General features: G+C 45.5%; 1 protein-coding gene and 1 long non-coding RNA gene across 3 annotated transcripts in view; one reads left to right on the top strand and one right to left on the bottom strand.

The window, feature by feature from the left end:
* The window catches only part of LOC117349989, a 60,297-nt gene that overhangs the window by 4,480 nt on the left and 29,475 nt on the right, over positions 1-26,342 (top strand). The window lies entirely within an intron of this gene.
* On the bottom strand, positions 604-25,224 carry LRRC8E (leucine rich repeat containing 8 VRAC subunit E). 2 transcript variants are annotated; one of them, XM_033923821.1, is made up of 3 exons: positions 25,023-25,224; positions 10,376-10,518; positions 604-4,520 (listed from the first exon to the last, which is right to left on the bottom strand). In XM_033923821.1, exons 2-3 carry the CDS (start codon positions 10,511-10,513, stop codon positions 2,250-2,252), a joined length of 2,409 nt encoding a protein of 802 aa, XP_033779712.1. In that variant the 5' UTR covers positions 10,514-10,518; positions 25,023-25,224; the 3' UTR covers positions 604-2,249. The 2 variants fall into 2 exon arrangements, with proteins under 2 accessions (XP_033779712.1, XP_033779713.1); XM_033923822.1 differs by lacking the exon at positions 25,023-25,224 and adding an exon at positions 24,708-24,788.

Genomic DNA, 26,342 nt, shown 5'->3' with positions numbered 1-26,342 from the left:
ACTTTAAAATCCTAAGTAGCAACATTCTAGAGCTCAGATTGTGATGTCATAATGCCTCATTCCACCAATGCCTAAGCTCCATCCTTAAACACTTTCAAATCCTAAGTAGCAACATTCTAGAGCTCAGATTGTGATGTCATAATGCCTCATTCCACCAATGCCTAAGCTCCATCCTTAAACACTTTCAAATCCTAAGTAGCAACATTCTAGAGCTCAGATTGTGATGTCATAATGCCTCATTCCACCAATGCCTAAGCTCCATCCTTAAACACTTTCAAATCCTAAGTAGCAACATTCTAGAGCTCAGATTGTGATGTCATAATGCCTCATTCCACCAATGCCTAAGCTCCATCCTCATCTGCACAAGCCTCGAACACTTTAAAATCCTAAGTAGCAACATTCTAGAGCTCAGATTGTGATGTCATAATGCCTCATTCCACCAATGCCTAAGCTCCATCCTCAAACGCTTTAAAATCCTAAGTAGCAACATTCTAGAGCTGAGATTGTGATGTCATAATGCCTCATTCCACCAATGCCTAAGCTCTGTCCTCATCTGCACAAGCCTCAAACCCTTTAAAATCATAAGTGTTCGAGGCTTGTGCGGTTAAGGCAGAGTTTACAGGAATGGGGCAGGGACAAGGAAAAAACTTGCAGGGACAAGACGGGGAAATTGAGTTCCTGCGGGGACGGGGACAGATTTGTCCCCCTGTCATTCTATAAATCAACTGTCATTCCACTGATTTCAGCTGTTACTGGAAGACCAGGCTCCCTCCTGCCTCCCTAGATTTCATATCAGAGACCCTTTTTATTGCACCCCCAGGTACAGTAGCCTAATGATTAGAGCAGCAGAGTAAGAAGCAGGGAAGTTGGGGTTCAAATCCCTTTGCGGTTCTGTGTGATTTTGAGCAAGTCGCTGAACCCTCCTCTGGCCTGGGTACAAACTTGGATTGCAAGCCCTCAGGGGATCAGCAAACGAGCTACCGAACCCGAATGTAATTGATTTTTAACTACTGAGAAAGGTGTGTGCTAAATAATAATTAAACAAATCATGTATGTGCCCTCCCTTAAGAGCTGAAGGGGTATGCACAGTTTGGTCACCACTAAATGAGTCCCAAAGTCCCCCCCCCTCATGTGTTTCTTTGCGGGGAAGAGGTACTGTTTGATCATTAAATTTTACCAAAAGTAGTAGCCTCTTTGCTGACGTTAAATGAACCTTCTCGTCCCTTAAGGTCTCATTCACAGCAATTATTAATCGTTCCGTCGATACGATTGGAAGCAAAAGCAATGAATCGTTCCCGTATCTTTTTAGTGTGGTAGGCCCGCAATTAGGGAATGCTCTCCCAGACACTGTTCAACAGATCTCGTCCTTCATATCTTTCCATAAGATCTTGAAGGCCTACATTTTTCAAAAGGGCCCTCTCAGGTTTAAAGGTTTATAAAAACAAAACCACCACCAACAGATTTTTAGATTGAATCAGGTTGGGCAGACTGGATGGACCATTCGGGTCTTTATCTGCCGTCATCTACTATGTTACTATGTTTTACTGTTGGTTTTTTTTATTTATATGATGAATAATAGATTGTATTAGGGAATGTGTATTGTTGGTTTTTTGTCCTGTTTTTGTAACTTTTATGAACGGTTTTATGTTACCCGCATAGTTCCTTGGCTATGCACACCCCTCTTCCCTTCCCCCGTACCTCTAGTTAAAGTTGTTGTTCGTAGATGTCAACAACGCACTCTTCGCGAGCCCGTTAGCTCTCCCGCTGACGTCACTTCCAAGTGCCGCGCATAGGAAGTGGCGTGGGAGGGAGAGCCGACAGGGTCGCGAGGAGTGCATTGTTGACCGCCGCGAGCAACAGCTTCAACTAGAGGTACAAGGGAAAGAGTGGGGCGCGTGCGGCAGGTGGGAGCTGGGAAGGGGCGGGGCAGGGATGAGGGCAGGGGAGAGGCGCCTCTCACCGTCACTATGCCACTGACTGACACAGAGAGTTAATTTTCTCATAGTCATAAAACAATGTAGATCTGATATTAAATAAAGTGAATGTTTCAGGACAGTAACGAGTTCCAGTGAAACCTGTATAAAACATATCACCCTTACTGATAAATACAATTAAAAGAAAAAAAAAAAAATGCCCTGTAATACTGAGTGTTCCTTGCCTATAGGAAGGTTAAGATTGTTTGGGTTGTTTTTTTCCTTTTTGGTCACTAGGTATATAATTTAGTTCTTTAGGATGCATGGTCAACTCCTTTATTCCTCACTCATGCGTGCCCGAATCTCAGAAGGCAGTAGGTCGAAAAGAGTGTCCTCAACAGTGAGACCGCTGCGCTTGAGTGATGTGCATTCACCAATCTCCAAGGGCAAAACCTCCAGCTGGTTTCCCTTCAGCTCCAGCTTGGTCAGCAAAGTCAAGTTGGCTATCCGCGGAGACAAAATAGTAATTTTGTTGTTCCCAACCTTTAATGTCTTTAGTTTCCTGCAGAAGAAAAGCTCATTGGGCAATGTCTCAATTCTGTTGGAACTAACAGCAAAATATTGGAGGCACTGGAGAATTCCAACCTCGGGGGGGATCTCACGGATTTCATTATTGGATACATCCAAATGTCTTAGCTTGTTGCAAAGGAAAAGCTGTGTAGGTAAAATTAAAATCTTGTTACGGTTGAGGTACAGTTCCTCTAAGCTTCTGAGCTTCCGGACATGGTCAGGGATGTAGGCAATGTTGTTGCACCAAAGCTTCAAGCTGGTCAGTTTCCGGCAATGCTGGAAGCTTAGAATCTCTTCAATGGTATTGAGACAGTTCTCCTTAAGGTCTAGTTGCTGCAGATTGGTCAGACTGAAGATAGCATGGGGAATCCTCTCCAGTTCACAATGGATCAGCTCCAGCTCCCGGAGGTAGACGAGCTTCTTCAAGTTGTTCATTGTCACCAATTTGGTACCATCATTGTGAATGCAAAGTTTCTGGAGGTGGGTGGCCACATCTGTGATGGTGGGAGGAACTTTTGACAGGTTACTTTTGAGAACCAGTACTTTGAGATTCTTTAGCTCACGAAGACTATCAAGAGAGATTGTCCTGGACAGATCTTGAGACAAAAATCCTATAAGATGGAGCTCTTCCAAGCTCCGGAGGTTATAAATCCATAGTGGAATTTCCTTGATATCCTCAAATTTTATCCTAGCTACTTTGAGGTGGTCCCTAAGATAAGTCAAAGAGGCATACTGGAGCTTAACTGGGCAGTTATATAGCGACAGCTCTTCCAAATTGACCAACTTGGAAATCATAGGTTGGATTGTAATATCAGTAATCAGCTCAAGCTTGAGGGCCTCTATCTCTGTCACTTCAAAGATGGTTTCTGGGAGACCTGAGAGCTTAAACAAATGGAGCTCCAGACGGTTCTCCAGGTTCTTCTGGAGCTTCTGTCTGAGCTTATCCACTGTCCATTCATGGTTCAGGTTCAGTTGCATCAGCTTGTTCTCACTGACTTCAGACAGGAACACAGCAAAACGCTTTGAGTACAGGGAGTCATACTGGTCAATTAGGTAGAGCATGAAAGCAAAGTCATTTTTCACATCTGGAATGTCACTGATGCCCGTTTCCTCTCTCACAAGCTTAAATGAGTATTCTTTCAAGGGCCGATGAAAAAGCCAGTAGAGGGTGTAAAAACAGGTCAAACCATATACTCCTAGGAAGCAGATGTAGGTGATGGCCAACTTGGAGAAGAGGTGGGCTTTGGTGTGGTTACAACAAAAGTTGTCATAGCCAGTCATATCTTCCATCTTGACACTGCAGGGAACTATGAAGTGGATGTTCCTAACCAAAACTGCATTATAAATAGTTATCAACACAAATTTGCACACCTTGAGGATGGTTTGTCTCATGTACATGGAGTAGAGGATGTCACCTTCTTCCACATGCAAGCGGAACTTCTTTACTTTCTCAAACAAGGCTTTTGCCTGTTCCCCTTCCTTTTTGTCCAGCAGACTTGCTGTAGAGGTCTCTGCTACAATTTTATCAGGGACGGGCACAATGGATGGATCTTTGGTGGGGCTGATCTCTGCATTCTCCAGGGTGCTTGGCTTGAAGTCCCTTTCCAAGTCTACGTTCACTTTATCTTGGTTCTCTCCTGAGACCTCAGAGAGGGCCCGAGTGGTCCACGGAGAGTCAAAGCATTTGCCCAGGATGGAGATGAAGTGCTCAATTTTAGAGCTGGTCCCAGGGAACTTGAACCAGAAGTTCCCACAGATCATGAAAATTAGAGTGTGGATGACTACCAGGTAGGGGAAGTATTTGGCATACCAATGCAGAGCTGTCTCGTAGCACATCTGGTTGATGAAGCTATACTGCTGGATGTCCAGATTGTTCTTCAGACCATTCATCTCTCGCACTTCCGCCTTGGTGGACGTGTCGGAGAGGGTCTGCTTTGAAACATTAAATGCCCTCTTGGTAAACTCCTCACACGTGATGTCCGCAACGCCATCGGCAGAGATATGGTTGGGAAGGCAGATAATTTTATCTTGCATGACCTGGAAGATGGAAGAAATAGAAGGGCATGTGAGCAAATTAGATTTGGAGCTTGACCTCGTTAATATTCAGACCTGTCTGGGATATGCTATACATTTCAGGTAAAAGAGATGCAAAGAAAGCTTTCTTAGAGATCAGGCAGTTTTCTTCTGCTCCTCTGACCTTCGACCTCAATCAGGATCGGGCCTCTGCTAACGCTCCTATATAAGCAGGTTATAGTGACATGTGTGCCTGGGACTTTTTAATGTGATGTTCACTGCAGTACCCTCTAGGGCAGTGGTCTCAAACTTGTGGCCCGCCAGGCCCTATTTTGAGGCCCTGGGTATGTTTATCATAATCACAAAAGTAAACTAAAACCGTTTCTTGATCATTTGTCTCTTTAGCTATAAATGACAATATTATTATTAAGACTTAGCCAAAAGGAAAGATTTATAAACTATAAAGAGTTTTACCTCATGCAAAATTGTCATTTCTTTAATAAGACATTAACTATTTTTTTTCTGAGGCCCTCCAAGTCCCTGCAAATCCCAAATGTGGCCCTGCAAAGGGTTGGAGTTGGAGACCACTTCCTTAACTGTAACCATGACATCCTGTTTGTCTTGGGAACCAGAACTGAGATTGTGATGTCATAATGCCTCATTCCACCAATAAGAGCCAACCTCATCAGTGATGTCACAATGGCTTGATTGTCCTGTTCTCCCCTCTGCCCTCCCACCCAGCCAGCAGATTAACCGTTCCCTTTAACTCAGTGGTCTCAAACTCACGGTCCATCAGGTACTATTTTGAGGTCCTCGGTATGTTTATCATAATCACAAAAGTAAACTAAAACCGTTTCTTGATCATTTGTCTCTTTAGCTATAAAGTACAATATTATTATTAAGACTTAGCCAAAAGGAAAGATTTATAAACTATAAAGAGTTTTACCTCATGCAAAATTGTCATTTCTTTAATAAGACATTAACTATTTTTTTTCTGAGGCCCTCCAAGTACCTACAAATCCCCAAATGTGGCCCTGCAAAGGGTTGGAGTTGGAGACCTCTGCTCTAGGGGATACTGTAGTCTATTTTAGAAAGACATGTAAGCGTCTATTTGCTTTTATAAAGTCACCTATTTTGTAAGTTGAAATATGGATATTGATGTTAATGTATTTTTATTGTCTTGTCACATTTATTGTGTGTGTGAATGTGTTATCCACCTTATTAAAGGCAGTCTATTAGTAATAAATTATAAGTGCTTTTTAAAAACATTTTCGGGCGCCCTGACACCAAAGCACTTATACTCGTATCTATGGTTGTGTGCTGAGTTATCTTTCTAACTTCAAAGGGTTCTGTCTCTGTTCTCTCTGTTCCCTGGCCGGAGCCTACAGACTCTGACTTCCTCCAGGACCCTGAACTTCTACCTTAGGTACCTCTGTTGCAAGGTGGCCGTAAGCGCTGCCTCTCCGGCATCTCGAACCGTGGCTAGGATGTAGGGCAGAAGGAGGGGCTGGGAATTGAACCCAGGTGTCCTTCTTAGCAGCAGACAGCGTTTCCCTCTAGTCTTTGGGCCAACCAAGCACAGCACGGATTGAAGATCAATTAAGCCAATATTAATTTAGTGATGTTATATTACATCAGGGATGTCAAAGTCCCTCCTTGAGGGCTGCAATCCAGTCGGGTTTTCAGGATTTCCCCAATGAATATGCATGAGATCTATGCGCATGCCCTGCTTTCAATGCATATTCATTGGGGAAATCCTGAAACCCCGACTGGATTGCGGCCCTCAAGGAGGGACTTTGAGATCCCTGTACTACATAATTCTGATTCACTGTGTTAAGAAATAGAGAATGACACGGGGGCAAATTTGTCCCTGTCCCCAGAGGAACTCAATTTCCCCATCCAGTTTTGTCCCTGCCCCATTCCTGTAAGCTCTGCCTTAACCCTTTCAGGACCAAGGGACATATTTGTCCCATAACTTTAAAATCCTATAAATTTTGATTGGGATAGTCTACAGTTCTAAATTTGATATGATACTGCCTTTATGTAAACAAACTGGTTCCGACATTCATTCATTAGTGTCGTTGCTAGATTGACGAGAAGATTCACTTGCCACACTGTCCATAAGCCAGAAGTGTGATTTTTTTAAATAAAAATAATGATATTTCACAAAAAAAATCAATTTTTTGGCATCTGCAAGCCCTTTTTACCATAAAAATGTCGTCAAAACCACAAAAATTGGCCTACGATCCTTATGGTCCTGAAAGGGTTAACCGCACAAACCTCAAACAGTTATGATTTCAAAGTGTTTGAGGCTTGTGCAAACGAGGACAGAGCTTGCAGGGATGGGGCAGGGATGGGAAAAAAAAATTGCCAGGATGGGAAAATGAGTTCCCGTGGGGATGGGAGAAAATTTGTCCCCGTGTCATTCTCTAGCTCAGTGATTCCCAACCCTGTCCTGGAGGAACACCAGGCCAATCGGGTTTTCAGGCTAGCCCTAATGAATATGCATGAGAGAGATTTGCATATGATGGAAGTGATAGGCATGCAAATTTGCTTCATGCATATTCATTAGGGCTAGCCTGAAAACCCAATTGGCCTGGTGTTCCTCCAGGACAGGGTTGGGAACCACTGCTCTAGCTCACAGTCTCGGATGAGGAGGGAACCCTGAATTTTGCTAAACAGAAAGGCCTAGCCACCGACAGAGGGTGCTTTTGAGCTAGCCTCTGAAGGAAGCAAAGGTTTGCACGGCTGGAAAGATGAGAAAGTGCTCAGTGGATAGGTTGGGGATTTAAACGGGAAGGAGAAGGAACCCTAGCTGCCAGGAATGAAGGTCCAAGAAGTCCCCTGCTTATAGTGTGGCTCGAACTGAGGTGTGGCTGGAAGGCCCTGAGACTATGGAAGTGAGCAAATTCCACAAACAGACACACATTCTGCATGCACAAACAGGGCTGCAAGAGTTTTTCTGCAGTAGAAGAAAGCAAGGCAGGTGACAAACTGTTAAAGTTTATTATTACACAGTGTTACCATACACCCACCCACATGAGTGCACACACAGCTCAACGTGCCATCCTCATTAGAGATCTCCTGTTATTTGGGAAAACAATTTTAATTATTCCCTGCAGCGTGCAGAGGGGTCATTAAAAAGATCAAAGGAATACACTTGGAGGGATTGTCCCCTGGCTACACAGTGCCTGCCCAGGATCTAAGTATAGAGATCATGGGTGTGCCCAGAGCAGAGGGCCTGGGGCCGGCAAGAAATGCCTGCACCCACCCACCTAGCAGCAGCTTCCCAGAGCGCAGTGAGCAGGCCTGCATGCACACGCTCCAGGAATGCCGCATGTGTAAAGTCTGTGTGTCACAGGTGTGGATTTCTGATGAGGCCCCGCTTGCAAGTAACCGGACTCGCCAGAAGGAGACCCCACAGCGCGTATCAAGGGCTATGTCGCTCGCTACTCCCTTTCCCATCATACACTCCCTCCGCGGGATGGAAGGAGAGACTCAGTGGAGATGTCTGACACTTTTCACCCCCTGGCGTGCAGACCATAGTCCTCCACCGCAACATAAGAGGCACAGACAGTGACACTTGCTCCCTTACTCTGATTTAAACCCTCCCCAGGATCTTTAAAACAGGAGATACTCGGAGGAGGATGAGAAGGCAAAATGGTGTGGGGATCTGTGGTTACAATCAAAGTGGTTTACGTACAAGTAATTATTTTGTGCCTGGGTATTGGAGGGTTAAGAGCGATGTGCCTGGAGTCACGAGGAGCTGCAGCGAGAATTGAACCCAGTTCCCCTGGGTTTCAGGATGCTGCATTAACCAGTTAGGCTACGCCTCCTCTCCAGAGTCTCATTAAGCAAGATTTCAGGCTTGTTTATTACCAGTTTGTCCTGTTATAAAGCACAGGCAGGAAATGCCACTTTAGAACTGACCCACCGTCTGGCACTTCACACTTCCTCTCTGCCTGCTTGTACCCTTCCTATCGCTAGTAACTCTTCTCACATAGGCCGCACTTGGCAGCCATCTTGACTCCTTGCCAGATATCCCTGAATTCTTTTAAAATGAAAACCATGATACTTTTTTTTTAAATTACACTCCATTTTATTTTAATTATGTGTGTCTCTGTTAATTTACTGGGTTTGTGGACTCCTTTCTGTCTGGGAACAGTAAGGGAATAAATAAAGTGAATTTATGTTTCAATTTTGGCATCAGTTCCACAGCAAGGCCACGGAGCACATAGTATGAGCTTTGTCCTACCCCCCTCCCTTCAAAAACCAAACCAGGTCATCAAGATCTATATTTGCTAAAGTTTTCAGAGCTCTATAGGACATTTTAATTACCGTTGAAATCTAGGGCAGGGGGGAGTAAATAATGCAGGAAAGAGATATTTAAGAGGGTAATGCCATTGATTCTATGGGGGGGGGTAGGTGATGATGATAATAACAGATATTTAAGAAAGTGAAACCATTGAAGTCTATGGGGGTGAATGATGTGGAGAAGAGATATTTAACAGGGTAATACCATTGAAGTCTATGGGGTGAATAATGTGAGGATGAGATATTAGAGTGACGCCATTGAAGTCTACGGGGGTGGATGATGTGGGGATAAGATATTAGGGTGACGCCATTTAAATCTATGGGGGTAAATGATGGGGAGAAGAAATATTTACCAGGGTAATGCCATTGAAGTCTATGGAGGTGAATGATGTGAGGATGAGATATTAGGGTGACACCATTGAAGTCTACGGGGGTGAATGATGGGATGAGATATTAGGGTGACACCATTGAAGTCTATGAGGGTGAATGATGTGAGGATGAGATTTTAGGGTGACACCATTGAAGTCTAAGGGGGTGAATGATATGAGGATGAGATATTTAAGAGAATTATATGGCTCCAGAAAAAGGAGGATGGATTGAGATATCCAGGTTTTACTTCCATTGCTTTCAGTGGAAGTAAAACCCGGTTGTCTCAAATCTTCCTCCTTTTTCTGGAGCCATATGGTAACTGATGTCTATGGAGTGAATGATGTGGGGAAGAGAGATTGAAGAGGGTGACACCATTGAATGACATAGGGATGAGTTCTTGTAGAAAATAATGCTGTTGATGTGGTTGGCGTTAGAGAATGACATGGGGGTGGGAAAAGGGGCAAACTTTGTCATAGTATCACTATCTTAAAAACTTGAGACTCGTATCAATATGTAAAAATTTAACAAGTCATAGACAATTGGCAACTGGATTCAATGATTAAAAACCAAACTGCTGAAGCTGCTTTTGGAGTTCAGTGACATCCTTTGTGTCTTGTCTGCCATCTGCAACATCCTTCCATCATGTGCCCAGCTGCTCAAGCATCTTACTGTTACTGCAACAGATTCATCCCTCGGTGCTGGCATCAAGGACATTTCCAGCATTTAATAGACACTTATTTTCCTGATCATCCATTACACAGTTTAGGTCTCTTCTACACCCATATCTGAAAGATATCCAATTACCTTCCCAGGGGATGTAAAATCAACTGAATCTTTGGGAAGGTTGTACCAAAAGCAGATCGAAATGGAAGGCTCTGTTTGTGATTTATAAACAGTTGTACAGAATATTGTCTTTTTTTATAGTTTAAGAAAACTATAAATGTTTGAGGCTTGTGCAGATGAGGACAGAGCCCATGGGGAGAGGGACAGTGCCTGTGGGGATGAGAACAGGGACAAACTTTGTCCCCATGTCATTCTCTAAGGGTTATTCTTTTTTTTCCTTTAGGAGTGGCATCTGTCAGTAAGACTGTATTGTGATGTCCAGTATAATAACAGGATTGTGTTGGCTGTTTCTGAGGAGTACAAACAGTGTACACTGACAGGGAGCAGTTTACTTTCCCCCCTCCATCATCTACCTGTAGGGTACAGCCAAAGACCCCAATCATAAGCATCGCGATGGTAATGTACTCTGCCAGGACATCCCACCAGGGCTTCAGGACCTTGAAGGCTGGCTGTTGCTCCGTGAACTGCTTGAACTCCGCCACGGGAATCATAACTCCTGCAAGGGGCAGAGAGAGAGAGAAGTTAAATCCTGGTTTCAGACCCACAATTGTCATAGAAACATAGAAAGATGACGGCAGATAAGGGCTACCGCCCATCAAGTCTGCCCACACCATTGACCCACCCTTATAAGTCTACTGGCCCCCTTATCTCTACTGACCTGCTCTATTAAGTCAATATCCTAGCGACCCTATTCATTGGTATGACCCTCGCAGTGATCCCACATAAGTATCCCATTTATTCTTGAAGTCTGGGATACCGCGGGCCTCGATCACCTGTACTGGAAGCTTGTTCCAATGTAGAGAATGACACGGTGACAAAATTCATCACCGTTCCCGTTCCCGCGGATAACTGCGGTAAACCATCGTCATACCATTCTTTAAGGAGCGAGGGAAGAATCAGAATATGAATGGCCACAACCACTGACCCTCAAGCTTTGCTTTGAAGAATGCTGGTATAGAAGGACTGAGGTTGAAATAGACACTAAAAAGTGACATGGGATTATTTCCCGCGGTTATCCGCGGGGACGGGAACGGTGATGGATTTTGTCACCGTGTCATTCTCTATTCCAATGCTCTATCACTCGTTCCGTGAAGAAGTACTTCCTGACGTCTCCACGAAACTTCCCTCCCCTGAGTTTGAGCGGATGTCCTCTTGTGTTCGAGGGTCCTTTGAGAAGAAAGATATCATCTTCCACCTCGACCCGTCCCGTGATGTACTTAAATGTCTCAATCATGTCTCCCCTCTCCCTACGCTCCTCGAGAGTATAGAGCTGCAATTTGTTCAGTCTCTCTTCGTACGAGAGATCTTTTAGCCCCGAGTTTCAGGATAGGCTGGGACTTGCACACCCTCCCACTGTAAGCTCTGTTCCCGCCAGGGCAAGGGTGTGAAAAACCTCATGGCTGAAAAACTTGGGAAACCACAGTGTGGGGGCAGTAGCAGCCGGTGTCGGAGAAGGGGGCAGAGTGACCGGAGCAGAGGGCAAAAAGATGTAAGGAAAGAGAAGTCGCATTTATGTATGTACGTAATTAGTTAATAACATTGTAACAGTGTAAGCGCTGGCCGCTGATTGGCTGGTGCGCAATCGTGTATCAGATGTGTTTATGTGTTTTAATTACTGGGTATGTTTTATTGCGAGCCGCTCTGGAAAAAGCAGGTTATATATAAACGAATAAAAACAAAATTATAAAATCAGCTTCGTCTATAGCCATCTCAAGCAGTATCCCACAAATAAAATGTCAACAGCCCTTCAGAACGAGCAGCGCTGCTGGTGGAGGTAGGATGCGCTGCCTCTTATCTCATAAAAACAGAGCAGAGTGCCGTTAAGAGTGTGTGTGAGATGTAGGGAGGATGACCAGTGACCGTTTGGGGACGTACTTGTGCCGTCTCGTTACTTTATTCTCGCTCCTCCCCACCCCAAAAAAATATGATTTCTGCTATTCGCGTTGAGAGCTTCCACTAGGTAAAGTAACTCGTGAAAGTCTTATCGGGAAGCTACACTGGCTAAGATTCCCCCTACCCTCCTCTTCCAAGAGGCAAGACAGGATGGGTCTCTTATCTGGTGGTAGACAGGGGACATTCCCAGTTCACAGCAGGGCTCTTATCTTGCCCAGCTCAACCCATCAGGCATGGCGCTACTTGTAATGGAAGTGAAAGCCAGAGAGAAACTACTTATGCTGTAGCAAGGGCAGAATTCGGTAGAAAATTCACTCTTCTGCTAGCTCTGTAGCTGCTTTTTCTTAGGTAATTTGCACTCCCAGGGCTCAGATGCCGAAATTAGCTCGGAAAGAAGAAGTGAAGGGAACATCTGTCACTTCTAGAACTGGAGGACTTGGGGGGATGGACACAAGAACCCATTACTTATAGGACAGGAGGGTTTAGAACAGTGGTCTCAAACTTGCGGCCCGAGGGCCACATGCGTCCCGCCAGGTACTATTTTGAGGCCCTGAGTATGTTTATCATAATCACAAAAGTAAAATAAAACAGTTTCTTGATCATAGGTCTCTTTAGCTATAAATGACAAAGACTAGGGGACACTCGATGAAGTTACAGGGAAATACTTTTAAAACCAATAGGAGGAAATTTTTTTTTCACTCAAGTTAAGCTCTGGAAGGCGTTGCCAGAGGATGTGGTAAGAGCGGATAGCGTAGCTGGTTTTAAGAAAGGTTTGGACAAGTTCCTGGAGGAAAAGTCTATAGTCTGTTATTGAGAAAAGCATAGGGGAAGCCACTGCTTGCCCTGGATCGGTAGCATGGAATGTTGCTATTCTGGTGATTCCACGTGGAATGTTGCTACTCCTTGGATATAGGACAGTGAAGCCACTGTGACATCACTGATGAGGTTGGCTCTGAGGCACTGTAGAATGAGGCATTATGACATCACAATCTCAGCTCTGGAATATTGCTACTCCTTGGGTTTTGGCCAGGTACTAGTGTCCTGGATTGGCCACCGTGAGAACGGGCTACTGGGCTTGATGGTGTGACCCAGTAAGGCTAGTCTTATGTTCTTATTATTAAGACCTGGCCAAAAGGAAAGATTTATAAACTATAAAGAGTTTTACTTCATGCAAAATTGTCATTTCTTTAATAAGACATTAACTTTTTTTTTTTTTAGGCCCTCCAAGTACCTCCAAATCCAAAATGTGGCCCTGCAAAGGGTTTGAGTCGGAGACCACTGGTTTAGAAGATGGACACGGGGGTACAAAGTCTGTCGCCTCTAGGAATGGAGGGTTCAGGAGTTGGGCACAGGGATACAGAGTAGAGAATGGCACGGGGGCAAATTTTTCCTCATCCCTGTGGGAACTCAGATTTCCCCGTCCCGTCCCCGTGATTTTTGTCGCTGTTCTTGTCCCTGCCCCATTCCTGTAAGCTCTGCTTTAACTGCTCAAGCCTCAAACACTTACGGTTTTAAAGTGTTTAAGGCTTCTGCAGATGAGGAAAGAGCTTCCAGGAATGGGGCAGGAAAAGGACTCGCTGGGATAAGACGGTAAAATTAGTTCTCGCGGGGATGGAGAAAAATATGTCCCCGTGTCAGAACATAAGAATTAACACTGTTGAGTCAGACCAGTGGTCCATCATGTCCAGCAGTCCGCTCACGCGGCGGCCCTCTGGTCTAAGACCAGCGCCCTAACTGAGACCAGCCCTACCAGCGCACGTTCTTGTTCAACAGAAATTTGTCTAACTTTGTCTTGAATCCTTGGAGGGTGTTTTCCCCTATAACAGCCTCTGGAAGAGCGTTCCAGCTTTCTACCACTCTCTGGGTGAAGAAGAACTTCCTTACGTTTGTACGGAATCTATCCCCTTTCAACTTTAGAGAGTCCCCTCACGTTCTCCCTACCTTGGAGAGGGTGAACAACCTGTCCTTATCTACTAAGTCTATTCCCTTCAGTATCTTGAATGTTTCAATCATGTCCCCTCTCAGTCTCCTCTTTTCAAGGGAGAAGAGGCCCAGTTTCTCTAATCTTTCGCTGTACGGCAGCTCCTCCAACCCCTTAACCCTTTCAGGACCATAAGGATCGTAGGCCAATTTTTGTGGTTTTGACGACATTTTTATGGTAAAAAGGGCTTGCAGATGCCAAAAAATTGATTTTTTTTGTGAAATATCATTATTTTTATTTAAAAAAATCACACTTCTGGCTTATGGACAGTGTGGCAAGTGAATCTTCTCGTCAATCTAGCAACGACGCTAATGAATGAATGTCGGAACCAGTTTGTTTACATAAAGGCAGTATCATATGGAATCCATACATATCAAATTTAGAACTGTAGACTATCCCAATCAAAATTTATAGGATTTTAAAGTTATGGGACAAATATGTCCCTTGGTCCTGAAAGGGTTAACCATCTTAATCGCTCTTCTCTGGACCCTTTCGAGTAGTACCGTGTCCTTCTTCAGGTACGGCGACCAGTGCTGGACGCAGTACTCCAGGTGAGGGCGTACCATGGCCCGGTACAGCGGCATGATAACCTTCTCTGATTTGTCCTTGATCCCCTTCTTTATCATTCCTAGCATTCTCTTAATACAGAGCCTGGAGGGTTCAGGAGATGGTCCCAGGGATACAGAGCCAGCCCGCTCTGGTTCAGCATTTTTATCATTTTTAGTGTGGCCAAATTCCTGCCATCGATTCCCCTGCTTAAGACATGGGGGACTGCTTCAGGATTTAATCTGCTGGACAGCACTTGAAAGTCTCTAATGGATTTAGTATGAGAGCTTTTAGCCAAAGTAGAGTCCAAAAGAGAAGAAAGCTCGGACGTGCCAGAAAATAATTTAACAGAAAACCATAAATAATGTCCATCACTAATGCAAGTGCCTCTCCCAACAGGGCAGCAGATTCCCAGTTCTCTCTCTTTCCAAGAAACAGCAAATTTAAGTGCAGATAAAGCCCCGATGAGATCTATCCAGTCTATATCTCTGTTATCAAAGCACCAGACCTTCCGCATTGCTCAGGCTCCACTGAATCCACGCCAGGATTTACCACAAACACATAACCATCCTCTGCGTAGCCCAGGCGTTACCCGTCACTCCCTCACCTCTTATCCCTGGTCAATCTTTCTTGAGGTTTGGGGATTTAGGCCATCCCTTTTCACTAGTAGCTGAAGCTGTACCTGTAGGTATTGGCACTTTGCAAAATAACACTCTTTTCAGCTACAGTGACAAAGTAGTGGTCAGAATTGCACTTTTCAGCAACCATTCGTAGCCACATCCTAGTGACCAAAAAGCTGCATTTGAAAGCCAGAGCCTCTGCCCCTTTGCATCTGGGAGTGGCAGCCAGTGCGCTGGCGGCAGTCATCGGAGCCAAGAGCCATCTCCCTGCCCGCAGAGGCCGAAGGGCAGAGTCAGTAGACGAAAAATAGCAGATCAATATATTATAAAAGAAACTCAGCGTTTTCGTCCTTCATCTGCCTCTGTCCAAAGACGGAAGTGGTCTGGGATTCCTGGGCTCTGAGCCAGCAGGAGCCATGGCAGGAGAACTCGATGGAGGTCATGAAAACCTGCGGTTGCCTGCCAGCTCCTCCATAGAGGGACAACCACGTCACCTTTAAAACAAACAAACAGTATGATGACATTACTGCTGTCACCTCAACTGCTGTAGGCTCTCCTTCAGCTCCTGTGGCTACTGACTTTGCATTCAGTAGGGCTGAGGATGATTAAAACCAAACTCTCTCGCAGATCAGGTGCGGTCATACCACGTCCCAAGTCCCTGAAATCTTGACTACAGAGTCTGGAACTCAGAGCCGATCCAAGTTCCAATCCCACTCTGCCACCAACGCTCTCAATGTGATCCTTCAGCAGGCCAAGCTTAGCCAAGAAGCTCTACATGGAAGGAATCTCACATCACCTCTTCTTATCCAGTTCTGTGCTTAGGGAGGAGTGATTAGAACCCCTGCCTCGGCACCCTGAGGTTGTGGGTTCAATCCCCTTGGCCTTCCTTGTTACCCGTGGGTGCCTTAGTTAGATTGTGAGCTCACTAGGACAGATAGGGAGAAATACCTAGAGTACCTCAAAGTAAACCGCTTTTGAATAGAAGCAGTATATAAGAAGTGAAGTGGAAAGGGTAGATGTGAATCGCTTCTTGACTCGTTCCAAAAATATTAGGACTAGGGGACATGCGATGAAGCTACTAAGTAGTAGATTTAAAACAAACCTGGAGAAAATATTTCTTCACACAATTACACTCTGGAATACGTTGCTGAAGAATGGTGAAATCAGTTAGCTTTGCAGGGTTTAAAAAAGGTTTGGATAATTTCCTGAAAGAGACGTCCATAGGCCATTATCGAGATAGAAACATAGAAATAGACGGTAGATAAGGGCCACGGCCCATCCAGTCTGCCCACCCCAATGACCCTCCCCTACCTTTCTCTGTGAATAGATCCCACGTGTCTATCCCATTTGGCCTTAAAATCAGGCACGCTGCTGGCCTCAATCACCTGAAGTGGAAGACTATTCCAGCGATCAACCACCCTTTCGGTGAAGAAGAATTTCCTGGTGTCCCCGTGCAGTTTCCCGCCCCTGATTTTCCACGGATGCCCCCTTGTTGCCGCTGGACCCTTTAAGAAGAAGATATCTTCTTCCACCTCGATGCGGCCCGTGAGATACTTGAATGTCTCGATCATGTCACCCCCTCTCTCTGCGTTCCTCGAGTGAGTACAGCTGTGTTACGTTTTGGGATCTTGCCAGATATTTGCGACCTGGGTTGGCCACTTTTGGAAACAGAATACTGGACTTGACGGACCTCCGCTCTGTCCCAGTAGGGCAATTCTTATGCTTTTAAATATATAAAAATAATAGACCAAGTGTAGTATTTATGTATTCCCGGAGGAGAGGTGAGAAACTTTTCCACCTGATCAATTTTCCATGGAGCCAGTTTAACCTCTGTTATGTGGCTATATCAGTTCAGCTCCACCCAGAATTCCAGATGGTTCTAGACCACAAGGGACAGGCTTTGCTAGTACTCAGTCTTCTTTCTCCCCCCCCCCCCCTCCCACTACCAACACCCTAAAACTGGAGCAAACCCCCCCCCCCCAAATATCCAGAGACACAATGTGTGTAAACCCATTATTTGTTTGGCCTGAGCCCGCTGACCTGGGAATCTCCTGGTATGTCATCAGGGCAGGGGGGGGGGACGAAGTGGAGAGACACTGCCAGCACTGTGGTTTCTCAGCTCCCGACTTCCCCCTGCACAGACACATCCAGTGGCGGAAACCAAATCACTGGAAAAAGTGAGTCAGGGATAGCCGAGACTTCCAAACAGTCCCGGCAGTGATGCAATGCTCACGGAAAGCAGATGTCTGAAACCACCAGCTGCCTCTTTCGCAGTGAAACGCCTTCCTTTGCTAGCCTTATCGCTCCTATAATTTTGCTCTGAAATATTTTAGCACGATTTTACGCTTTTACGGGTAATATAAACATGTCCCTTTTTATGAAGCTCTCCCCACCAAGGCTTTTAAAGTGTTTCTTTTGTTAAATTCTCTAGCTATCTTTGCTGTGTTCAGGCTTTCTGCGTACTGCCATGAGGTTCCAACGAGGATTCCATTTGGATTCCGCCAAAGCCCTAAAGAGTTCATGGCGGATCGCAATAAATTCAACTACTGCAAACAGACCCAGTTCGACATATCTTAAACTAAACTAAGCACAAATAAAAATGTTTTTAAAAGCTCCCTAAAAACATTTAACCAACTTCTGATCTAATTAAAAAACGGTAAATCATTCCAGATTAGAGGTGCCTGATAATAAAAAGTTGCATTCCATTGCGTAAGTGACCTAATTTGTTTTGGGGAGGGCGTGGCACCGTGGTTAAAGCTACAGCTTTATCACCCTGAGGTTGTGGGTTCAAACTTCAAACCCCCACTGCTCCTTGTGACCCTGGGCAAGTCACTTAATCCCTCCATTGACCCAGATACATTAGACATTGTGAGCTCACCAGGGACAGACAGGGGAAAATGCTTGAGTAGCTGAATAAATTCATGTAACCCATTCTGAGCTCCCCTGAGAGGATAGTATAGAAAATTGAATAAATAAATAGTGTGAAAAGTTTCAGCCTCTGATAAGTAGAGCTGGTATTATGACATCATAATGCCTCATTCCACCAATAGGAGCCAACCTCATCAGTGATGTCACAATGGCTTCATTGTCCTAGACTTGGCTCACTTTTGCTACATTTTGATTTCTAGAGTGTTAAAATGGTTAAAGCTACAGCCTCAGCACCCTGAGGTTGTGGGTTCAAATCCCACGCTGCTCCTTGTGACCCTGGGCAAGTCATTTAATCCCCCCATTGCCCCAGGTCCATTAGATAGATTGGGAGCCCACCAGGTCAGAGAGGGAAAAATGCTTGAGTAGCTGAATAAATTCATGTAAACCATTTTGAGCTCCCCTTGGAGAATAGTATAGAATATTGAATAAATAGTATGAAACATTTTAGCCTCTGATAACCGGAGCTGAGATTGTGATGTCATAATGCCTCATTCCACCAATAAGAACCAACCTCATCAGTGATGTCACAATGGCTTGATTGTCCTAGACTCGGCTCACTTTTGCTATGTTTTGATTTCTAGAGTGGTGCAGTGGTTAGAGCTACAGGTTGTGGGTTCAAACCCCATGTTGCTTCTTGTGACCCTGGGCAAGTCACTTAATCCCCCCATTGCCATAGGTATATTAGACAGATTGTGAGCTCACCAGGAACAGACGGAGAAAATGCTTGAGTAGCTGAATAAATTCATGTAAGCCGTGCTGAGCTCCCCTGGGGGAGGGGGGGGTTATAGAAAAGTGAATGAACAAATAAATAAGAAATGAAAGGTAAAAGTGCTTCCTTGAAGCATGTCCTGATCTACCTGCTACGGTAATACAGAGACTAAATTCCAGCCGATACGATGGCCCTTGAGCATATAAAATATTGAAGACTGGCACACGAAGCTTAAAATCTATCCTTGTTTGTACTGCCAACCAATGTAATTTCATAATGCAATTGTGTCATATTTAGAGATTGAAAAGACCACCCCGGAGTGCAGGATTCTGTACAGCTCCCTTTGCACGTCCCAGGTATACTATATTATAATAGTCCATCAAAGAAAAAATAAGTGATTGAGCTATAATTGCAAACACCCCTGTATCAAAATGTCTACGTCCTGCCCGCAGTTTCCTTAAAAGGCCAAAAGCTTTCCTATTAACCAACTTAATCTGATGTTCCATAGTCAATAAAGTATCCAGCTGAACTCCCAAAACTCTAGTGTGCATATCAAAGACGTAATTATTCTGGCGTATAATTGACAGCTATTTGTGCTTTCTTCATGCTTTACATGTATCAACGCGACCCCTGAAAAGGATCCTGATGCGTCACGTTTATCAGTGTGACGCTTGAATGGAGCTCTGATAAAGAGCAACTCTTCAGTCGTCTGTGCTGTATTCAATCTTTTTATATACTGCTGGATTATTCTGGTGCTAATTAGCTTAGCAATTCCCCATTTCTCCCCCCCCCCCTCCTTCCTAATGGATTCAGATTTACAATGCTGGATATAGATAACCAGAGGAAACTTTTACAAACTTTAGACACGATATGGACATCAGAGGATATGGATACAACATTTAGCGTAGCAGGGTTTAAGAAAGGTTTGGACAAATTCCTGGAGGAAAAGCCCATAGTCTGCTATTGAGACAGACACGGGGGAAGCCACAGCTTGCCCTGGGATCAGTGCCATGGAACCTTGTTATTCTTTGGGGATTCCGCATGGAATATTGCTACAATGTAGAGTTCCAGAATCTTGCTTACTCTTTGAGATTCTGGAATGTTGCTGCTCTTTAGGTTTCTGCCCTGGTTTGGTCACAGTAGAAACAGGATACTGGTCCAGTCGGACTATTAATCTGACCCAGTATAGCTATTGGTACGACTCCTTGTCCCTTTCATTTGGTTCACACAGCTGTTTCTGCAGAAAAATTCAGCCCATGGGTCGAGTCTATGAAATCCACATCCCCAAAGCCAGCGGGTTGCTGCAGATGGCGGAACCTCCGGCTGGCCCTTCCGGGATGTGCCCACTCCCCGGATGTCTCTTTGAGTCCCAGCCTACGTTCCCTGGCATTTTATCAGCCCGATTTGGAAGCCACTGGACTGACTCACAAAGCCTGCTTTATCTGAACTTTCTCCCAGTCTATTTGCATAAGTATGGGAGCAGCGGAGCCAGCACCTGGTACCTGCCAGGAGAGTAAACAGGCTAGGTGGACACGCTGATAAAAGGCACTTGGCTACAGAAGCTCTTTTCCAGGCAAGTGGCTAGTTCCGAACGAGCCAGGGCAACCGCTCTGTGGCTTGCAGCTCACATCTGCTAACTTTGTTGGTGATTTAAAACAGTGCGACCCCCTTGTGCATAATATTTTTATTTTAAAATTTTATTTTCCGCCCACAACCTTACAATAAAACAAACACCGAATATTTCACATCATCTTCACAACAAAACAAACTGCACCAAGTGACCTCTTCAAAAATTTCACGTATAAAATCTCGCGCAGACATTTCAGTCTAAAAGGAATGTTTCGCAACATTTCGCCCTAAAAAAAAACAAACAAACTTGTACAAATAAATAAGATTTCAACTCCCTGCATCATCTCAAATGACCTGGCGACTGGTTCCACAACATAACGTAGCATCGTGCTTCTTCACCGCGTAACCGTAAGTTCAACGCGGTTTACAAAAGATTACGAACGATATCTTGGAAGAGTTATTTGGCCAAGTATTTTGAGTTCTAAAATGTTTATAAGAACCTGCCGCCTGGGTCCTTTTATAACGAGCCTCCCCCAACTGACTCAATCGACAGTCGCATCGCTGTTTCAGATCTTAAATACCAAAGTGCCGTGCCATAGACTGTCTGATACACAATTGCCCAAACTTTATATTCAGTCATAAACGCCATCGGTAGCCGGTGTAGCTGTTTTATCGCTGGCGAAATATGCTCGTATCTAATACCCCGGAAATCCATCGCACTGCGGTGTTTTGCACAACCTGTAGAGCTTTCACTCTGTACTTTAGGATACCTAAAAGCATTTCCCCCGTTCCTTTCTTTTCCTCCCATGAGAGAGGTCTTTACTATTTTGGGAACCCTCCCCTTGATGGTCCAAACTCCAGTGCTGGATAACACTTTTTTTAACGCATCCAAAGCATTCGATGAGATTTCCCCGAAGGCGTATTACGTACAGCTTACCGGTGCCTTCAGTTCGTCTGAGGTGATGACTCCCAGGTCTCCTTCCTGTTTAAGCGGTAGGATTTTGTGACTTACTGAACTGAAGCACCAGCCCTTCCAATTAGAATGTAAGCTCTTGCAAGCAAGGACCCTGTCTTCTGTGTTTAAATGTACAGCGCTTCGTGCACCTGGTAGCGCTATAGAGATAATATGTAATAATAACTCTTTGATTTCAGAGCTCTCTCCCGTGTCTCTGCCCGACTTTAGGATTTCTATATCACCTACAAATAAGCACATTTTATTTCAAGTCCCTCCGTGACGCAGAAAAGCACCAGATCTCCCGTCGAACCCTGTAGTACCCCAGTGGTCACTGGCCCTTCACTTCCAAGGACTCCCATTAACCGCTACTCTCTGCGGTCTGTTACTTAAACCAGCGCTGGCAGCCCAGTACTGGCCCAGTAGCTCTACTGGAGTCCAGATGGGCCAAACCCACCGCTCCTTCCTTTATCAAAGGATAGGAGGGTATATTTGTTCCTGGGTCGGCAATGCCCCTACACCAGCCCTGTGCCCTCGTACAAAAGGGCAGCACAGAACACATCCTGAGATTATAGGTCCTCTTCCACTCTGCAGTACCAAACGGCATTATTTTAAACCAGTGCAGTGAGATGAAACTCAACCATGTTCTTGCCATCCAACCCCAGCCCTCCACAGGCCTATACAAGTTTAGATAAATTTAAACAGGCCTTAATTCTGATACCAAAGGGTTCCCGTGAAAGGTTTTCTGAATCCGTAGTTGGATCGCAGGAGGCAGGCGGAAGGTGTCTATGGAGCAGGCCAGAGCTGGAAGACAGGTTGCAGCCGATCTGTAATTAATGCCTTAATTGCTAGAGAAATTTTCCACAGCAAAAGTGGAAAAAAAAAAAGTGTGTAACAGAGATTTTGTGTGTTTATTTTCAGCATATCATCACCATTTTTTTGCCCCAGGGTTTGACAATTTATATAACAGGTTTCACGTCAACTACTGCTGGCTAAGGTTGACACAGAAAGCAACAGCGTCTCGCCATAACTTGGCGGAACGAGAAACCACCGATTTTTCACATTCCAAGGACTGGCATTAAAAATCCCGCTGCCTTGTCCTGTGTCAGACAGAGGGCTGAAAAAAAAAAAAAAAAAAATGCACTTTTCGTGGCCTGTGCCAGATCACTGGTGAACATTTCTAGAGTGTTCTACTTGTTCCACAGAACTTACTAGAAGCTAGATGCTATCAAATGTCTCTGCAGCCACCTCTGGGGTGTATGGTCTGAGGGGAGATAGGATTGAAGTCGGAGTAGAACGGGTACAAGTGGATCGATTTTTCACTCCGTCAAAAATGACAAAGACTAGGGGACACTCGATGACGTTACAGGGAAATACTTCTAAAACCAATAGGAGGACATTTTTTTTTTCATTCAGAGAATAGTTAAGCTCTGGAACACGTTGCCAGAGGATGTGGTAAGAGCGGATAGCGTAGCTGGTTTTAAGAAAGGTTTGGACAAGTTCTTGGAGGAAAAGTCTATAGTCTGATATTGAGAAAGACATGGGGGAAAGCCACTGCTTGCCCTGGAAGCACGGAATATTGCTACTTCTTGGGTTTTGGCCAGGTACTAGTGTCCTGGATTGACCACCGTGAGAACAGGCTACTGGGCTTGATGGGTCTGACCCAGTAAGGGTATTCTTATGAAGATAATATTCATTTATTTAGCCCATCCTCTCAAAAGAGCCCAGAACGGAATACAGGAAGATAAAGTGAATGGAGAAGAGAGGAGAGGAGGGAAAGAGACTAGCCTAGAAGACAATAACTAAGCTTGTAACAGGGTTTAGGCCTGTGGCACTGATACAGAGGGTGAAGAAAGAAATGGTCCAGATCATCACTTAACATGGCAGGGGAAGTTACCTTTTTCTGTATACTGTTTGTTAGATACTTACATCAGCTGCCTGGCTCCTGTCCAAAAAAAAGAATTCATCTTCCCCCGTTCTAAGACAACCCAAAAGGTGTCTCCACCCTGCCGTCTTCCACAGGAGGATTACAGGTTTCTGCCTCCGGAGCAGCTTAAACCAGGTTGAGACGCCATCTTAAAACATCCTTACTAGAGCCAAAAAGTACAAAAGAAATGTTCCCAGGATTGGATGCAGCACTCCCCCCCAGGGGTTTTATTTCATGCAAAGAAAGATATTTTCCAAAAACTTTCCATGGATTAAAATCAGAAATGATGCTGCTGTGCTGATCGTCATCGGACCAAACAGCACCAGAGCACCATGCTGGAGTTGCCCTGATAGCAGAAAAGGAGATCTTTACCAGACTCTCATGCAGATGTCACATTAATGCATGAAAACAGCACAGACAACTGAAGTGGATCATCATCTTCAAGCCCCATGCAGCCGTCACAATGCATGTGAAGAATGAAAACAGCACAGACAGCTGAAGAGTGGATCTTCTTCATGCCCCATGCAGGTGTTACCCTGATAACAGCGTGGACAGCTGAAACGTGGATCTTCTTTAGAGCTCCAAATATTTGTCACTTCGATACATGTAAAGCATGAATACAGCACAAAGAACTGAAGAACAAACCTTCATGAGAACTCATTCAGGAGTCATACTGCTGAGCTGTGTGTTTCCCAGTTCCAGGAGGAAAATTTTAGGCTAGTTCTGAAGTTCTGACAACCCCCCTGTGGTGCTTTAGTGGATCGTCACTGCTGATCTGAATGAGTGGAATTAGGGACTACATGTACCACAATGCTTTGGAATGTAAATGCAAACCTAGAACTGGTCAAAAAAGTCTCCCTTCTAAAACTAGGAAATTTGGTAAAGTATGAATACAGCACAAACAACTGTGGGTCTTCATCAGAACCCTCTAGTAGGTGTCGCACTGAGGCATACAAATTAGGAATACAGCACAGATAGCTGAAGAATAGATCTTTTCATCAGAGCCCTGCATAAGCTGTCACACTGAGGCACACAAAGCATGAAAACAGCACAAACAGCTGAAAAACATCTTCATCAGAGCCCTATATTAGGTGTCTCGCTAAGGCAGTGCACCATGGCTCCCTGATGAGAGCCAGACATAAAGTGAGAAAAGAGCGCCGATGAATGGGAAGGGACAATGTTTTCTTGAGAGTCAGATGCTAGGGAGGCCTTGCACCATGGCGAGGAGGAGAAAGATCCTGTGTGTGAGAGTCAGATGAGAGAAGGAGAGAGACTCATGCTGGCAGAGGCAGGGTGCCCAGGTCCCAGATGCCTTTACCAGCCCCTGGGATTTGAGCTCAGCAGCCCCTTTGCCATCCAGGCATCCCAGAACATTAACAAAAGCTCGAGAGTTCCCCCAGACTCCCTGGCAGTGCCAACATCAGTAGCCAAAAGCTTAATTGGGATCCCTCACAGCATAAAACCGGTCTCCTTGTCCACTAAAACTAGGATGCCACTTTCTCCTTCCCTCCCCCCCCCCCCCCCACCCAACCAGCTTCTCACTATACACTGAAACCATACCTCCGCCAACACTGTGCCCTTCATTGGGGTAAGAAGCAGCTTTGTATCCTGAGCCTGGATCAGACTCAAAGCAGAGTCTCAGTGGAAATCACAACCGGGACAGACAAAGCCCTTTTCTGGAACCAGGAAGCTGCCAACATCTGGCCCAGTCCCTTCCACATCTTCAGATGAGAGTCCTGGGAGCTGGACTCACGTCTCTCTGGTTTGGGGGGAAGAGGTCTTTCAACCCCCCCCCTCCCTCCATTCCTCCTAAACAGAATTTGGCTTGGGTTAAAATGAGAAAAGGCGAATTCAAGCGAGTCTAAAGTAACTCACCAGCCCTGTGGATTCAGCATGCCAGGTCCCGGGCACTGCTGTCAGCGAGGAGATGCCCTGGACAGCACGTGTTTACTCCATAGTGGCAGTACAGTGGGCTTCATAGAGTGGGGAGGGATTGGGGGGGGGGGTCCTCCCCTGCCTCTCCAGGTCTGAGTTTAGTTTCAGCCGTAGCTAGAGCCGAACTCTTTCTCTTCTCAGCTCCGGTGAATCTGGCAACTGGGAGGGAGGGAGCAGAAATGGGCTGGTTCAGGGAGGGGCCAAAATGAAAAATAACCCTATTCTTTCTTTATATCTGAGGGCAATTAAGAGCCTGGCAGCAGGGGAAGAGGTGGGGGTGGGGGAGAGAGGGCTACTGGGAGCTCGAATGATAGAGTGCTCCATAAATAGACAGGAGAGGAGGCAGAGGTTACTGGTCCCAGTCCAGGAGGAAGCATGGCAGGATCTGCTGCACTTAGGAGTCAACTCTGGGGGTACCAGTGGGAGCTGAGCACGCTGCTTCATTGTGTCCAGGAGGGATAACTTGTATTGTGCTTGGCACCTTGCCCCCCTCCCCCAGTCATTTTGAAATGTTGGCACTTATGCCTGCCCCTCCCAGAGCCTAAGGTGGGTGATATTGGGAAAGGAGAAAGGGGGAGAAGCTGCAGAGAGAGAAGACGAGGGGGCTAGGGGAGAAAGGGGAATGGGGGAGCATTGGGGGGGGGAACCCAGTTACATCTTAAGGTAACTGGGGGAAGGGGACTGACTCTTCTATGAAATAGAAATTCAGGGGGGAAAAAAAGAGGGGGAGCCAAGACTCTACAACAGGGGGTGTCAAACTCAATCACATAAGGGGCCGAAATCTAAAACACAGGCTAAGTCGTGGGCCAAATTTTTTATGAAGATACTTGGGGGTCTCTTTATTAAGGTGCGCTAAAGATTAGCGCACGAGAAACTCTAAGGCATCCATTATATTCCTGTGAGCTTGGCGCCCGTGACGCAACTTCCTGTTTCCGCCCGGGTGGACCACGGCAGACGGAAAGCTGGACGAGGGAGATGCGGACGACGTTGCTGAATCGCTGCCGAGGCCGGCAGACGTATCAGTGTGATGGTGATATTGGACCGGCACGGGAAGGCCCTGAGAAGGGGACATTCTGGGAGCGCTGCTGCGGGCCTTGTGCACGACCCATGTGCTCTACAAGACTGAGGCTACCAGTGAGGCTCCGAGTTCGGGGAGGCAAGAGGAAGACCATCTTCAGCACCTTCCGAAATTTTTCCTAGAAGACGCTCTGGTCATTGTAAGGGTGTTTCCCACTGCTGTCCTTGGGATCGGTAGCATGG

This window comes from Geotrypetes seraphini, chromosome 16 (genome assembly GCF_902459505.1).
Source record: "Geotrypetes seraphini chromosome 16, aGeoSer1.1, whole genome shotgun sequence".
Classification (NCBI taxonomy): Eukaryota; Metazoa; Chordata; class Amphibia; order Gymnophiona; family Dermophiidae; genus Geotrypetes; species Geotrypetes seraphini.
This window is presented reverse-complemented; position numbering and strand designations above follow the sequence as displayed.

Coding starts and splice junctions, on each gene's coding strand:
- LRRC8E (XM_033923821.1), bottom strand. CDS start 10,513: ATGATTCCCGTGGCGGAGTTCAAGCAGTTCACGGAGCAACAGCCAGCC. Junction 4,521..10,375: donor TCTTTGGCTGTACCCTACAG/GTAGATGATGGA, acceptor TCCATCTTCCAG/GTCATGCAAGATAAAATTAT.